The 15,889-nt window shown below is 34.7% G+C and overlaps 1 protein-coding gene across 10 annotated transcripts in view; it reads right to left on the reverse strand.

The window, feature by feature from the left end:
- Klc (kinesin light chain) overlaps window positions 1-15,889 on the reverse strand; it is a 91,462-nt gene that overhangs the window by 29,073 nt on the left and 46,500 nt on the right. For all 10 annotated transcript variants that reach the window (XM_076121161.1, XM_076121165.1, XM_076121162.1 and 7 more), the window contains one exon: window positions 4,806-5,019. In XM_076121161.1, the coding sequence (XP_075977276.1) occupies window positions 4,806-5,019 (214 nt within the window). The remainder of the gene's footprint in view (window positions 1-4,805; window positions 5,020-15,889) is intronic.

The raw sequence follows: 15,889 nt of genomic DNA on the forward strand, positions 1-15,889 counted from the left end.
GACAAAAATTCGCGAAATTAAGGATATTTGGATAACTTGGTATAACTTTGGATAAAATGGATGAACGAAGGATATCGTCGGTAATTTTTCAACCTCAAAGTGTCCCCTAAAATCCCTCAAAAATTCAAAGCGCTGCGATTTTTTTTTCATTGTGCCCCGAAGCTTCAAATTCTTTGTTGTTGCAAAAATCACCATTGTGAGCAATTTTGTGATTTTTATTCATTTTTTTAATAACAATTTTTTTTTCTCTCTAAAATCTTTATTTTTTCGATTAAAAAGCAAATCGCAAAACGAGAGATCGTCTATCGCTGCCATGAAGTCAAAATCGAGATTCGTCAGTCCATAAGACACTGGTCCACTGTCTACGTCCCCAATCGTGATGGTCATGCGCATAAGCCAATCGGGCTCGACGATGTCGTGGAGTGAGCATAGGCACGCGATTTGCTTTTTAATCGAAAAAATAAAGATTTTAGGGAGAAAAAAATTTTTTTATTACAAAAATGAATAAAAATCACAACATTGCTCACAATGGTGATTTTTGCAACAACAAAGAATTTGAAGCTTCGGGGCACAATGAAAAAAAAATCGCAGCGCTTTGAATTTTTGAGGGACTTTAGGGGACACTTTGAGGTTGAAAAATTACCGACGATATCCTTCGTTCATCCAAAGTATCAAAAGTTATACCAAGTTATCCAAATATCCTTAATTTCGCGAATTTTTGTCTTTTTTTCAGTCCGAGGTTTCAATTCAAAAAAAAAATTTTTCTTAGAAGATGTTTACATTTTCTTATAGAGAATATTGTGCAGTTTTCAAAACCCTCCTTTGATTTCCTGTACGATCATTATTTCCGGAGTTATTGAATATCAAAGTCAAAAATAACTTTTTTGCTTTGATTGACGATAACTCCGTGGCAAATCGTCGTACAGGCTTTTTAAATACGGCAAATTAAAGAGGATTAAATTTTCTAAAAGAACTTTAGAACGAAAGAATAAAAAAAAAATTTTTGAAGCCCGTGGACCTTTTTTTAGGAGGAAAAAAATGTGGAATTTTTTTTTATTGGTAGTTTTCGTAGGATTTCTCCAGACCTGGCCATGACAAAAAAAATTCATGGTCATATCTAAAAACTAGACACTTGGAGCTACAATTTGTTTTTTTTATTTTTTCTGTACGACCATTTTCCTCGGAGTTACAGCTTGTTGAAAATCACCCAAAAATGTGGATTCTTTTTTAATATCCCTTAATTTTTGGGACTAGTTTAGATATTAAAAGCATGCGGTTAGCCTTCAAAAACATTCATTGAACTAGACTAAATTTGGACTAGGTATTGACGTTCTGTGGATACAGAAACGTAAACAAAATTTTATATTAAATCGGATGTTTTATCGGAGCTGCATCCGAAGTTTTTTGACATTTTAGGAAACTTACGCTGGACTTTCGAGCGAATTCATAGAACTAGATCATAGGAAGAACATTCCTGTTTAACTGGAGTCAAGTTTTGCTCACCCTGAAACGTAAGTTCTAGAGGTAATTCTGCAGTTATGCTGATACGGATCAAAGCTCCGTTACAACCCTAGTATGGAGTTATGTAATGAAGTGTTATGGTGTCATTGTGATGAAACGTGTTATGTCTACGTATATTGTTGTTTGATTGTGTGTGTAACTAGAAATATAAACGAATGGCTCTGTTTGTTATAATAATATGTTAACTAAGGTTTAGGACGATTACTAACCCCCAATAACTATCGTTCAATTTTGTAGCAACCCTAGCGTAAGCAAGACTAAGAACTAGTTTACAAGTAATTTTAAATATTAAACCATTTTTACTGGACAGTACCGAAATTGCGCTACAGTACTACAAAATAGAATCTCTTTACCCAACTTTACGATTGAAATTCTAAAGCCTTAGTCTAACTTTAAGTTAGGATATTCTCGCTTTAACCAATAGTAACATCTGCCATATTATTATATATTCAAGACCAACAGTCTCAAAGAGATAGGTAACAAGTGAACGGAAACAGTTCGTTACTTCGAGAAAATACGGAAAATCCAGGTCATAAAATTTTATACCTCTGCTACGTTTAGTATTTGAACTTTAACATGAAAACCGCAATACCAAACATCGATGAAACTAACGAGAAACTGCAATCGAGATACGCTTGAAACGTTTCATTAGTAGTGAATTAATGGATCAACTGATTAGGATCAACAGTTAGTAACGACTTTACAAATACAAAGTTCAATGTATTACAGAAGCATGTGAACCCATAGGTTTGATGCCCTTTGAGCAATGTTCAACTGGAATTTATAATACCCTTGACGCAAATATGTACCGCATTCGTTGTTAAAAATTTTCCAAAACTGTACGTTGAAAAATATTTTTAGAACCCTTTCAGTAGAAAATGTTGAAGCTTGTAAAAACGTTCAAAATATTCATGTGAATAGAATACGGATAGCATTGCAACAGTCCATCCGTTTCCACAAACATTTTTTCTATAAAGGGACAATTCAATTTGCTTTTCAATTCCATCAAACGAAACGACTGACCTACTAAAAACAAAACGCTCAAACTGTCAAAAGCAAACTTCAAAAGCACTTTTCTCTTCGATGTTTCCGAAACAGTTTAAAAATACTTGGTTCTTTCAAACGGCGTCCGTTTACACACCAGCGCCCCCTCAAGGCAAGGCAAGGTGTGACCTAAATGATGCTCAACGGGAAGTCCTTAAAGGCATTCAGTGAATGTAGGCTATCCCTAGGCTGTTTGTCTTCAACCTCACTCGAAGAAGGCTTTTCATTTATGTTTTTCTCAAAAGGCTGTTCAAAGAGCAAATTCTTGACCCATATTTGCAGTTTTGAAGTCTTGTTGCTAAGCTTTATATAAAGTTTGATCAATAGTTCTTCACCTTAAGCATCGCGTGTCGACCTGCCGTGAAGGCGTGTTTCTTATCTACGTAAAATGCTAACACTTATAAGAATTTTATTAGATTAGTCACTAAAACAATTGTCGGATAGGTTGTTCACTTCATCGTAAATTTAGATGGTTCAGTGGATAGACTAATTAAATAGGTTCATTGGCTTTTACCTGAAATGCCTTACTTTCTAATCATTCCTAATGAATTACGTCAAGACTAGACCGGTATATTTGCTGGTCATTGCAATAATTACAGTTTTCCTATATCAAGAAATTAATTCGCATTTTCACGCAACCATTCTCCTTGCATAATCAATTAATAAATAATCCCACCACTAAAAGCATCAACAACGTGAAATATTCCAAAATCTCGCCACCAAACTCGTCGATCAGTCAAAGGCTTTCGACAGCATCAATCATAAATTCAGAGTAACTCCATACGCGGCGCAGATGTTTGTACAAGTACGTACACACGTTCGCCACAGACCGCAAAACCTCAACCATGTCTCCGTGCCTCGGCATGTGCTTGGGAACCCGAAGCCCTTGTCGATCACGTTTTGTTTATAACTTTATACACGTGGAACGTTTCGGTGTTCAAGCTCACAGGTTCAATTTACGTATGGTTTCGCTTGAATGACCGACATGTGTTCAAATTACTACTGAGTTTGTTGGACATACTGTGTTATACAAATATTATTGATGAATGGCATAAAGAAATGCTTTACAGGATTCATACTGAATACAAACTAGTTTTCGTCGAGGTACGTAAAGTTTTGGGTACTGAAAAATGACATATTTTAACTGCTACTGAGATATTATGTAAGGGATAAAACAACAATACAAAATGTCAAGCCAAAACCACATGACGAGGATCATGTCAGCTAAGCTTGACATATTCTGAGACAGATCATTAAGCAGTATTTAATATTATCAAAGATCCAGCAATTAAAATATTCATGTTAAATTGTGAATAATGTATCACGAAAGGCGATATAAAATTCAAGAATGTCAAAGAATTGAAAAAGGACAAACAGGAAAGAGGCTCTCAACATTCAGATAAAAAGGAGATGAAATATTTATAAGAACATTATGAAAACACTTTTGGGTCTTTGTGAATGCTGTTGAGTATCTGTTTTGCACTTATTTTACTTCCTGAATAAGAATCTTTTTTATCGCTAAATAATTCTATGGAGTAAATTATATCTTTTTCTATTTTCTTACCAAAACATGAAGGATGGAATTATTTAAAAAACATTCAGGTTTGACGTCGTCTAGTCTATCAAGATTAAGCCGAATATAACTTATTCTCACAGAGCGAAAGCTGTCTTCCCAACTGTGTATAAGATATTTCAATGTAGCCTTATCCAAATTTACGTAACGATACTTTGTCAGTTTTACTTTGTTTTATAAATAAGGTTTCGTCAAATCATTTTTATCTACTTTTATATCAGCAAGTTATGTATCATCAGATTTTATTTATTTATTATTTATTTATATAATTAGAACGGCCAGGCCAATTACACTAATTACAAAGTAATACTAAAAACAAAAAAAATAAAAATAAACAATGTACATAAAAATTATTATAAAACAAAAATTCAAAACCTACAGTAATAAATCTTTACAATAAACTAAAAAAATAACAAATAACAATCATATAATTTCACTATCACGCGTTCCTCTCACAATACTTCAAGATTCAAAAATATGATTCAATTATAAAGTTAGTTGCCTAGTAACCGGCGGCGGTCCTGTAAGACAAGATACATATGGTTGTGAGGAAGGCAAAGGAAGTTTGTAAGGATTGTACCGAGTGGCGTTCCTTATTCTCTGCTTAACCCTATCAAATAGGCGTGATCCTAATACTATGTATGTATTAATGTAGGTAAGTACTAACCTGTGCTTCTCCCAGGCCGAGTTCGATGGCATCAATACTCTTTCTGACGAGGGCGGCCTTCTCGTGTTCATGCTCGGTGTTGGCCGCGAGCCCCGCAAGGAGCTGCGCGTGCTCCGCCCTCAGTGCCTCGAGGCCCGCGGCGACGGTCCTCGCGCCCGCCACCATTTCCTCCTGCGTCATCGCCGTCATCCTGCCTAGGGATTCGATCTTCTTTCTGTTGACAAAGAAAAAGAAACGAATTAATAAATAAATATAAGCCAATAATGTCCTATTGCTGGGCAAGGGTCTCCTCCCGTATTAGGGAGGGGTTAGGCCTAGAGTTCACCACGCTGGCCAACTGCGGGTTGGGGACTTTGCATTCCTTCAAGAACTGTTCTAAAGAACTCTCAGGAAGGCAAGGTTACATCACGATGTTTTCCTTCACCGTTGGAACATGTGATAATTATTTCTATTACACACATAACTTCCAAACCCTAGGACCATATAGATGGTACAATTACTAACTGTTTATATTTAGACTCCACCGATTGTATTCTTGGTAAAATATTTGAGATTTAAATATAATTTTTAGTTCTTACCACTTAATTAGGTAGTAAATTAACTCGTTTCAAATTAAGTATTAGCACGAGAAGTGTTCGTTGCCTTCATATTACGCTCTACTTTCAAATAAGTCGCAATCAGTAATGCGTCACAATCTATTAGATCAAAAATGTCTTCTCAACACTGTATCAATCGACACAATGTGTATACATCTTTGTAATCAAATATTGCCTAACTAGTCAACAAACAAACCGATCATTGAAACAACTAATTCAATTGTTTAGTCATTCATAACAAAGGTTGTGATATAAGGCTTGCTTCAAACATATTCGGTTCGGAATGTTCGTTTCGGCAGTATTTACCGAACAACCAACTGATTTTAAGCAATTACTGAGTTCGGCTTGTGTCAATCGGGTAGTTGGAGTCGAGACGTTTAGGTCGGATCCTCATAATTCGGTTTTTGTTCAGGCGTAGCGATGTCGAGCGGCATTTTTTCCGAACATTCATCTACATATATCCGGTTTTGCCGCACCGAATATGTGTGTAGCAAGCCTTACATATAAACAATGACATTTCACAAAGTAATCATGTAAATGAACATGTCACAATGGCACTGATTCAATCAAAACGCTCTCATATGTGACCTTATTATATCAGAGAGTCTTTAGGCAAATATGAGCAAGATTGAAATTTCGTAACCGTGTTTATCAATTTTTGGGAGTGTCTGAGGGTAGTGATGTTGAATTGATTGTTGAAATTGAAACAAGTAATGAAGCAATTTTGCAAAACTTTTAATGTCATTTTACGTATGTATTGTTCAATCAAGTCAGCATACCTAAGTATCTTACAAAATAGGTTTCCTAGACAACGATGTTTGTTTGTCGTGTGGTTACTGGTCAACCTAGTGTCAAAATTGTTCAAGCCGCCCGAGACGCCTTTGACATGGCTTAACGACTGTTATCTTAATAGACAACAGCCGGGACCGACTTTTTACGTGCCTTCCGAAGCACGGAGAAGCTCAGCTCAAATACCACTATGCGGTCACCCATCTATGGAATGACATAATAAATTAAAAGCATTTTAAAATTGCTTTAATGGAATTTATATGTAGAATGTCTATCAGGCAGGGGGAGACGCAGACAAAGGCTACTTCTATGAAAAAAATAGGTCAAAATAAAATATTATCTAAGAACTATAGGGACCAAAAAGAAAATTTTCGAGACTTTTCTAAAACAAAACTATCTTTCCCAGGCGGTACAACTTTGATACCTAGTAGATAAGCTTTTTTATTTGTAAAACTTATCTTTTCTTTTGGAAGGCTACGTGTTTTTCTAACAACCGTACAAAGTAACGAGCCTTGTATATTTTTTGAAGCCCGGAGTATAATACTTTTTTAAGAGTTATTTTTACAAGAGAATACTACGTTTATTTTACCCTAGCTGTATATTTTATCTGGAGAAATGAAATAATATTTTTTTAGGAATAATTGGTTTTTGCTAGTTCTAGCCTGCGATTTCACTCACATTTTGGGCAAAAAATACACGATAATATGCAACAAAATACGTTTTTATTTAAAGCTATTTCATCCAATCACTATGTTGACCAAGATCGAGAAAAACAGTGATCTTGGGGAGCGGAGGTCTTTGTCCAGCAGTGGGATCAGTTGGAAGCCTAGCAGTATCAATTGATGAAGATTATCTGTAGGGGAAATTAGAATTATGATTACATTTCCCGTGTTAAAACGTTTCCTATAAGATAATATATTTAATTAAAGTTCGTTAAGCCGTTTTCCTTGATTGAGTAAAAGGACGTAAAAGGAGTGATAGACTCAAGATTATATGTACAGGGATCATCAGTAGAGGACCTTGATTTATGAAATATTCATAACATGCATCCTACTAATATTATGAATGCGAAAGTTTGTGAGTATGTATGTATGGATGTTTGTAACCCTTTCACGCAAATACTACTGACTACAGTTCACTTGAAATGACGTATTGATTTAACTAAATATAGTTTGTAGTTAAACTAACCTATGAAGCTACCCAGTGGGGTGTTAAAATTATTCATAGTTGTATGCTTCTAATAGAATGGCGTTTAGTAAACATTGAGCTTTTGTTCAAGGTCATTTGTGGTATATGGTCACGCATTTTGATAAGGTTGGGGATATAAAAATATAGTTTTAGTTGTGTATTTACTTCGGAACTTGAAAATGAAACAATTAAGTACATTTTTATTTTATTACGTGACTTATACTATTTCGTTTTCGTGGTATTAATAACAGGGCATTCGGGAGGACATCCTTGCCGAGCAGAGGGACAGTCATGAGTAAAACAAGGGAAGATCAAACCCAGAAACATAACCTCGTATAAAAGTGAGCTCTCCAATTATAATTTCAAATCAAATTGTTAACACCATGAGATTGCAAAATAAAAGAAGTGCATAATATGACACGAGAAAGCCTAACAGCGAAAGGCTGATTGGTGCTGTCTTTATAATAGTTTCACAAGTATGAATAGTACATTATTACATTGAATATTAACTTAATTGAGCATATAAATATTGTTCAAATGTCTCATTTCGCTCGTGTACCGAGTTCGTTGATCTTAGGCATTCAGCTTGAAAGAAATGTGAAAGTATGAGAACGAATTGTTGATTTATGGATAAGTATTAAATATTTCAAAGACAGTAATCAAGATACATTACTACAATATTTATTTACTTTGATAAATTCGTACTTGGTAAAAATAATAAAAATACTAATAATTGTTTGCAGTTGGATTTGATTGACACTAATATCAGGTAACTGTCATTTGTATATGTAATAAATAAACGGCAAGGAAGTAAATACAGATTATAGACAGCCTTCATTTAAATCGTCAATTAAATAAAATATTATTAGTATTTTTCATCATAACATATAGTCTCAGGTAGGACCATGATCGAAAATGACCGCGAGTGGAAAACGCATAGTCAGTCAGTAAACAAACCAAACTATACAATTGATAACCAAACCACAAAACCTATCACTATTCAAACGTAACAAATACAACAAAAAAACGCCACCCAAAAACACACAGACACACCCACACACAAAACTGTTCAATTCTGGATACAACAAACTAAGGCTTGCTACACACGGTACAGTCTGTAGATCGATTTTCTACCTCTATCGACTACCGACAACCGGCTAGCTATCGAAAAATATTGCACGAAAATCTAATCAGCGCCTCTAACGTGCTCCGTTGGAACTATTTCGGCAGTACATTTTAAATTTCAAACTCTCGATACTCAACAGTACAATATTTATTAAACAACTAAACCGACTAGACTCTCTTTTTCAGCTTGTGCCTACACATATTCGGTGCTACACATATTCTCATCTATCGAATATGTGTGTAGCAAGCCTAAAGAATACTCGACACAATTTTCCGTCCAAACGATTTTTCAATGTTCGCTATCAGAACGGAAACGTCACATTACCACACCCAGTTTCAACACAACTTCGAAATGTACGTACTGTTGAAATAAGGGATCCTGCCGGAACAATGCGAGAAACGGATCGTGCAATAATGAGGAAATATGGGAAATTGATGATATTATGAGCTTATAAGATCATCTGTTGCTCTAATATTGGGGATATAAGTAGTAGTAATGCTATAAATTGATATACACAATAATAAATTTATGTTATGACATTATATCAACAAAAATATCCACTTCAGACGTATCATGGCCCGTACGTATAATTGTACATGGCCTCTGTAATTCGACGAATGCACGCGTTCTTCTCTGATATAAAACGGTGCATAGCAGTCTTTTATAATACTCATTTGAAGACGTATAAAGTCGTATAAATACGCCTTCCAAAGATCTCTTTGTATCATAATCAATTGCGATAATGGTTCTAACAGTCTGGTATAACGGAAGTGACGTCACTCAATGAAAATCGCATAGTAAATCCCACGCGAGTAGTATTCTCAATTAAGTAACGTTCACTATTACCGTAGGCGATGAGTTCGTATGTAAATAAATTAACTGGCGCGCCAATTTGTGAGACTTACAACTTTATTTTTCGTACTAAAAGTAGAATGCTTTTCCATGTTATTAATAAAAATAATTGGAACTTAGGACAGGTGCGTAGTAGGCGTTACTATATGGCAAGAAGTATGGATGTGAATAAGGCAAGGGAAGGTGGCGTTCTGAGGTCACTGTCTACTCTTATGTGTCCTTGTTTAAAACATTTTACGACGAAATGATTTACGTCTTGCAGATTGTTTTAATTTATTAGAAAGTTGCAACAAACTTATTAGTCCTTATTTTTTAGTAATTGGTTTCAAAGTTCACCTAAATTATGGTCTTACTTACAAAACACGGTCATACTAATTTATGATAGAGCTACGAGCTTTGCAAAATAAAATCGAAAATCTATGATTGTTTATCCATTTAAGATAAGGCAGCTGTCTTTCTCGCAAACTGATTTTAGGACGAAAATAAATCTTTTTTCTATCTTATTTCATCCTAATGCCACTCATAAGACCCTAGTCACGGCATCAGCAAATCATATAACAAAATATTCTTCACAAAAGTACGTATTACCGTACAAATAACATGCAAAGCTTTTCCTAAATAAATCGAATAAAGTAAAAAGGTTTTCCTCGCGCAATTCCGTTGAAATATGATCCGGGGAACAAGACCCATTACTGGTGTATGTGCCGTGCCGTAAGGATTTTAACTTGCCCACGTAGAGGCTATAAAACCGTGACGATTCACACGTCCAACGCTTTTCTTTAAAGAAAATATACGTGTATTCTAATAATATGAAGCTGAAGAGTTTGTGTGTTTGAACGTGTGTATCTCCAGAGCTAGTTCGAATTGAAAAAAAATGGGTTTAGTCTATTTATTCACAGCTCGAGGCTTTGCTCGCATAGAATATCCTTTCAAGGGAAATTTCCAAAAATCCTTTCGTAGTGTTTTTGTACAATTCTTAAGGAATCTTCATACCAAATTTAAGCTTTCTACGCTCAGTAGTTTCGGCTGTGCGTTGTCCCTCAGTCAGTCAGTCACTCAGCAAAGTAAATTATATGTTTACAAGGCTATAGGCTCATATAAAATCCGGCTATGACTAAAAGAACTGGAGCAGAAATAGAAAAAAAATGTAAAAACCGAAAAAATACGAATCAAAAGACCTACGCAGGCAAAGTCGCGGGCCGCTGTTAGTGTTAGCATTAAGTTTATATAGGTCTTTATGCGGTCGAGACGTATGCGTTAAGAGACTTCTACTAAGGTCGGGAAACTAGTTGACGGTATATAAGTTAGCGTTTAAATAAGTGACTACGCTTGCCAACGTTGTTGAAGCGTTGTTTTGCATTTCAGACTCAAAGATAAAAGTTACTTTGTGACTGTAGTATGTAAAGTGGACGATGGACCGGCTGCAAGTTCGCAAAGTGGTTCTGCTATCTTTTTCGTCTATGTTTACGGGCAAAGAGTCGAAGCTTAAGGTTTGTATGCCATACTAGTTTGGTAATGTGCCGCCTGTAATTTGCCTCTAAACTAACAAGCAGCGAATCTACATGATTATAATGTGAAGAAATTTATTGTTTGTTTTACCGTGCTGATCTCTACAACTGCCAGTGAATTTTAAAAAAAGCGTTTATGTGATAACGGTTAACCACGTTCTTCTGGAATGGTGTGGACTGTCATCATTACGTTACGTCTTTTTGAAGCAAAATAATCACCAAAACGCGAGTGAAACTAGTAGCACGTTGAGTGTAAAATAGTAGCAATATAACCCTTGTAAACTATGTTCTGTACTGTTCGTTATTCACCTTGTGTTATTCTTTAGACGGAGGTATGCGTTAAGGAAGCTTACTTGGGTATAGAAGAGATTTTGTCGGACTGGATCCAGAAATCCTTTGTGGATTTGGAGAAAAGATGTGGTCTGGAATCCCCTATGATGAATAGTTGTTTCAGTCGAGTTCTTGAGAAATGGGACAAGGGTAGAGTGGATTTATTGGATCAGTTTGTGATTAACGAACTAGGGATACGATCAGCTTCATTATATATAAGAGAAAACTGATCCAAAGAACAGTATTAGAAGTTGAATTTCCTTGAAAGCTAGCAGAAGGAAAATGAAATTTATCTTAAGAAACAATGACGAATAAAAATTCTGATCTTCAGAAAAACGGCAATCTCAAAATCAAAAGTACTAATTAAGACGAATTGCGAATCAAAGAATATTACGCAATATCTGGAGTGGCTCAAAGTCGAAATTGCACAGGCTTCAGAAACCTTACAAAGCTAACAGAAATTCGGAAGTGCCATTATAATCTAATAAGAGTTGGCTCAGATTTCCTCGTTACGAGTACTTGAAAACAAGATTAACAAATATAAGGAGCTCAGTGTGAAATGAATATCTTAGCTTTTACATAACTAACGAACTTTGGAGCAGGTCTTTCAGCAGTGCTAACTTACATGGAGAATTACAGAAACTAGGATTATAAAAGAAAAGCGAAAACTTTTGTAAGAAGAAAATAGTTATATAATATATAGAATTCGACGTTTAAAATTACTGCTATGTAGATGGTTAAGAAAACAATGTATGGGTAATCCCTCAAGCCTCAAGTGCCGTGACCAAATGTTACCAACATCCTTTCACCGTATTGATTAATGGACTTTTACTGCAACCTTAAGCTACGGAGGTTGGAGTATCATGTCTGTGCAGAGCCTCGGGCTGGCTTAGTGCATAGGTTACGAAGCTAGAATAAAATAGGAATCTAAAAAGAGAGTCCTTGAGCTGCTTACTAAGAGGAATAGAGAGTTAAGTATAATTTCTATAACGCAATAACTTAGGCTTTTAATAAAAACGTCTTCATAAATCTAAAAGCGTTGAAATATAGCAGTACAACGACCTATTTGCTATTACGTGACCGTCCTTAAGCCAATTTGGTGGCAGGCGAAACAGACGGCCTTCCCGTAGTACAGTTAATGGAAAACTGACTAGAATTCTAATGACTGACTTGTTAGTAAGTTCGGCTCGTGTCTGTGCTAGGCTTGATTGAAGGGTGTGTTATATTTGATATTTATTCCTAAGTAATACTTGGTTATCCCTGTCGTATTTATCTTAGTTAGTTTGCTTACTCTTAGCCAGTATTACAAATTTCATGAAAATCCGTTTAGTAGTATTAGCGTTTTGATAAATCTATCGCATTTATAATATTAGTAGTATATTTGATAACCCAGTGACCCAAGTAATCGGTTATTTTAAAGCAATTTCTATCCAAAAATATTCTGGTAAATTATGTCAGTAGGTATAGTAGTTCTAACAGTTTTCAAAGAGAAATAACCATTAAAATAACATAGTATACAAAAACTCATAATATTTATCAATAACATTACATTTTATTATCAGAGTAACAGTTACGAACAAAACTTCGAACAATTCGCACGTAACAAAAGCAATATAAAATATCATTGTAGAATTTTCCGACAAAATATTTGTATTACGTGCCTAACGATTGTCACAGATAGAGTAGTGAACAATAACTATCTGTTTATCATAAAATACGTTTAATTATATGATTCTTCCCTTAAGACTCGTAGAAGAAATATGTCCAGCAGGCAATAGCCTGCACTTTTTGAAAGTCGTTGGCTAAAATGTTGTTTTTCTTTTTCGGTTTTGATGTTACATATTGTTGTATAGCCTCTCGTTGCTCCTTAAATAAAATATTTTCTTTCTTTCTTTCTGTGTTGTTCCGCATTTTCTGCCCAAGAGAATCTAGAGTCTGGCTAGCCCGTTGGGGAAAAGGCTTGATTTTTCGTGTTTATGTATGGTCTAGAGAAATGGAAGAAATGTCTCACACGTAAATGCAACGGTCATACCAAAAGTTGCTTCACATTCCCAATAATCTATGGATCAATAAAAAGTAAGTATGAGCGCTAAATCACGTAAATAATAACAATACTTATTGATTACAAAATCAAACACCTACTTTTAATTCTTTTCAATCTAGTCACGTAAAGAATTAGGCTACAACACCGATAAGACCAATGCAATTCGTGAGAGGAAGTGGGCACTAATTCTACAAACCTATATCTTATATGGTATTGTGTATATTAAAGGATGATACAGGAATATTAATGGAGGAACATCCGTATGTAATCGAGTGTGGAATGTGGGGTTTATGATTCTAAGCACGGTATAGCTTGGCATAGGTTGACAAGGTTGAAAGGATCTTACATGTTATGTATGACTAGGTTATGAATCAACTTTATGATTGAATAGAATCTATGAGAAAAGCTGAAGTTTTCTATTTGAGTGAATGCATTGATCGCTACTACAAGTCGGATTTAAAAGCCATATTCAAGCTTTATAAAAAAGAATTAATGAAGTTAAAATACTTTTAAAGCTCTTGAATAGCTATGCGGTTACGACTACTGTCGCTTGTACCGAAATGTCAAGAAAATTTGGATAAAAATGCGTGATCGCGATTATCCTAGTGTAAAATTAGATAATAAATCATACAACGCGAAAGTTTAAAAGTTATTACAACAAAATCTAATCACGACAAAAGAAAGATTGAACACCATTATCCTACGCAAAATAAGCAGGCACATCTAATTTCTCAATTTCTCCGAGTCACGGCTATTCAAGCGAGACAATTTATTTCAATTCCCGTACTACAGTTGATTTGGAGTAAAAACGAGACTTGGAGCTATAAATTCGCTACCATGCAGAAAGCAATGCGACCGACCTGAAAATAGTGACGCAATAATAAATCTTTGTTTTACACGTCGTTTTGTTCAGACACAAAGGGTGCCAGAAATGGAATTTCTGAAGCTAAAATATCTATCCAAAAGCACATTGTATTATAAGATATTTTATATTAAAGAATATCTACGTATATCTTAAAAATTGCTTTTGGTAGCATATTTTCACTCTGTAAAGAATTCGTAAGATTTTTACTCAGTGAAAAATATTCTTCTTCTATATTTAGAGACAATGATATCTCTTTTTAAGGATTTTCTGATTGACAAGCGGTTTTTTTAAACATCATGTTAGATACTTGGAAATTTTGGTCTGTAAAGCACGCCATAATTGATCTTTGCCGTCTTTATAAAATTCTTATTAATAGAAAAACAATGAATGGGCAAATAATATGCATTTTCTGCAACAAATGAAGCGTAAATGTTTTATAGGACATAGTTTAACCATAACAACTAACTGTGGGTTGACAAACAACGGATTTAACACTTAAAACCTTTAAAAATCAAGTTCACTCACCCATGAAAACAGGACAAAAGGGTTTCAGTACCCAAACCTTTGTAAAGAACGCAACCCAATGTAATTCATTCAGTTGGAAAATAAACAATGGGTGCTTTTTCTTCTGCAGACCCCAGAGGTCGACGATTTGGGGAATGTTTGCAATTTGCGAAATAGAGGTGAGAGATTGAACACGCGAAGAGTTGAAAATGTTGAAATGGACTTTGCGTGTACTTATATCATACTTTTGTAGTACCTACTTATATGTAACTTGGTTTTATTTGTGCATGTTGAAACTTGGATATTTAAGTTGACAAAGAGATGAAGTTTTGTCTCGTTTTCGTTATTATAATTACTAACATTAATATCAATTTTAACTGTGGTATATAAAAGTAATTAACTACGGTAAGTAGAATCTTCTTGACTAACTGTTGTTATGTTTTGGTGTGATTTTATTCCAAAATACTTTTGTAGATGAACCATCAGTATTTCGTCTTATAAATTCTCGTCAAATTTCAACAGTAGGGGAAGTCCGGGAGAGTTGAACCACTTTTTGTTTAAAGTATCGTAATTTTCTTTAAATAAGACTTAGGGATTCCATTATAGTATTAAAAATTTGCTTATTTATTTGGGTTTACTTACGCGTAGTAGTTTTATGGCTTTTATAATACTGTAATATGTTATACATACTTCAATGAAAAATGGAATATGAGTCAAGTCTCCCCACCCCAAGGGACACTTGACCAGGGGTATGGGGAGAGTTGATCATGGATTTTTATAGGAGATAATAAGAAATAAACAGCTTAAATCGCATATTTATTTCAATAAACAACAAAATAAAACTAAAATTATAAAGAAACACAGTTATCTACTGTGTATTTAACAGAAAAACTTCTTCTTAAACAATTCAAGACAAAATAATAATTGTATTGTATCCTTTTATTAGCACGAGATAAGCTTGGTGGCTTCAGGTGTTCTTAAGATAACTCCTGGATTTCAGGAAAGAAAACCACAAAACCAGTCTTTTCCAGCGGCATGGTTTCTTGACCAGCTTTCAGGAAACTTTTTTGAATTTACTGTGGCGAAATCAGAAGCTAATTGCATCGCTTGCTTTCTAGTCAGGCCGCAATGCACTTTACTGCCTAATCTATACATATAATAAAATTATAACAACCTCATGTCTGTACATTATAGATATTAAAGAAAAACTAAGACGAATCTTCATACAACCAAGAGAAGCCAAAAATATGATTTAAATACGCTTTTCACGCAAAAACTTGAT

The sequence above is a fragment of the Anticarsia gemmatalis genome, chromosome 12 (assembly GCF_050436995.1).
Source record: "Anticarsia gemmatalis isolate Benzon Research Colony breed Stoneville strain chromosome 12, ilAntGemm2 primary, whole genome shotgun sequence".
Lineage (NCBI taxonomy): Eukaryota > Metazoa > Arthropoda > Insecta > Lepidoptera > Erebidae > Anticarsia > Anticarsia gemmatalis.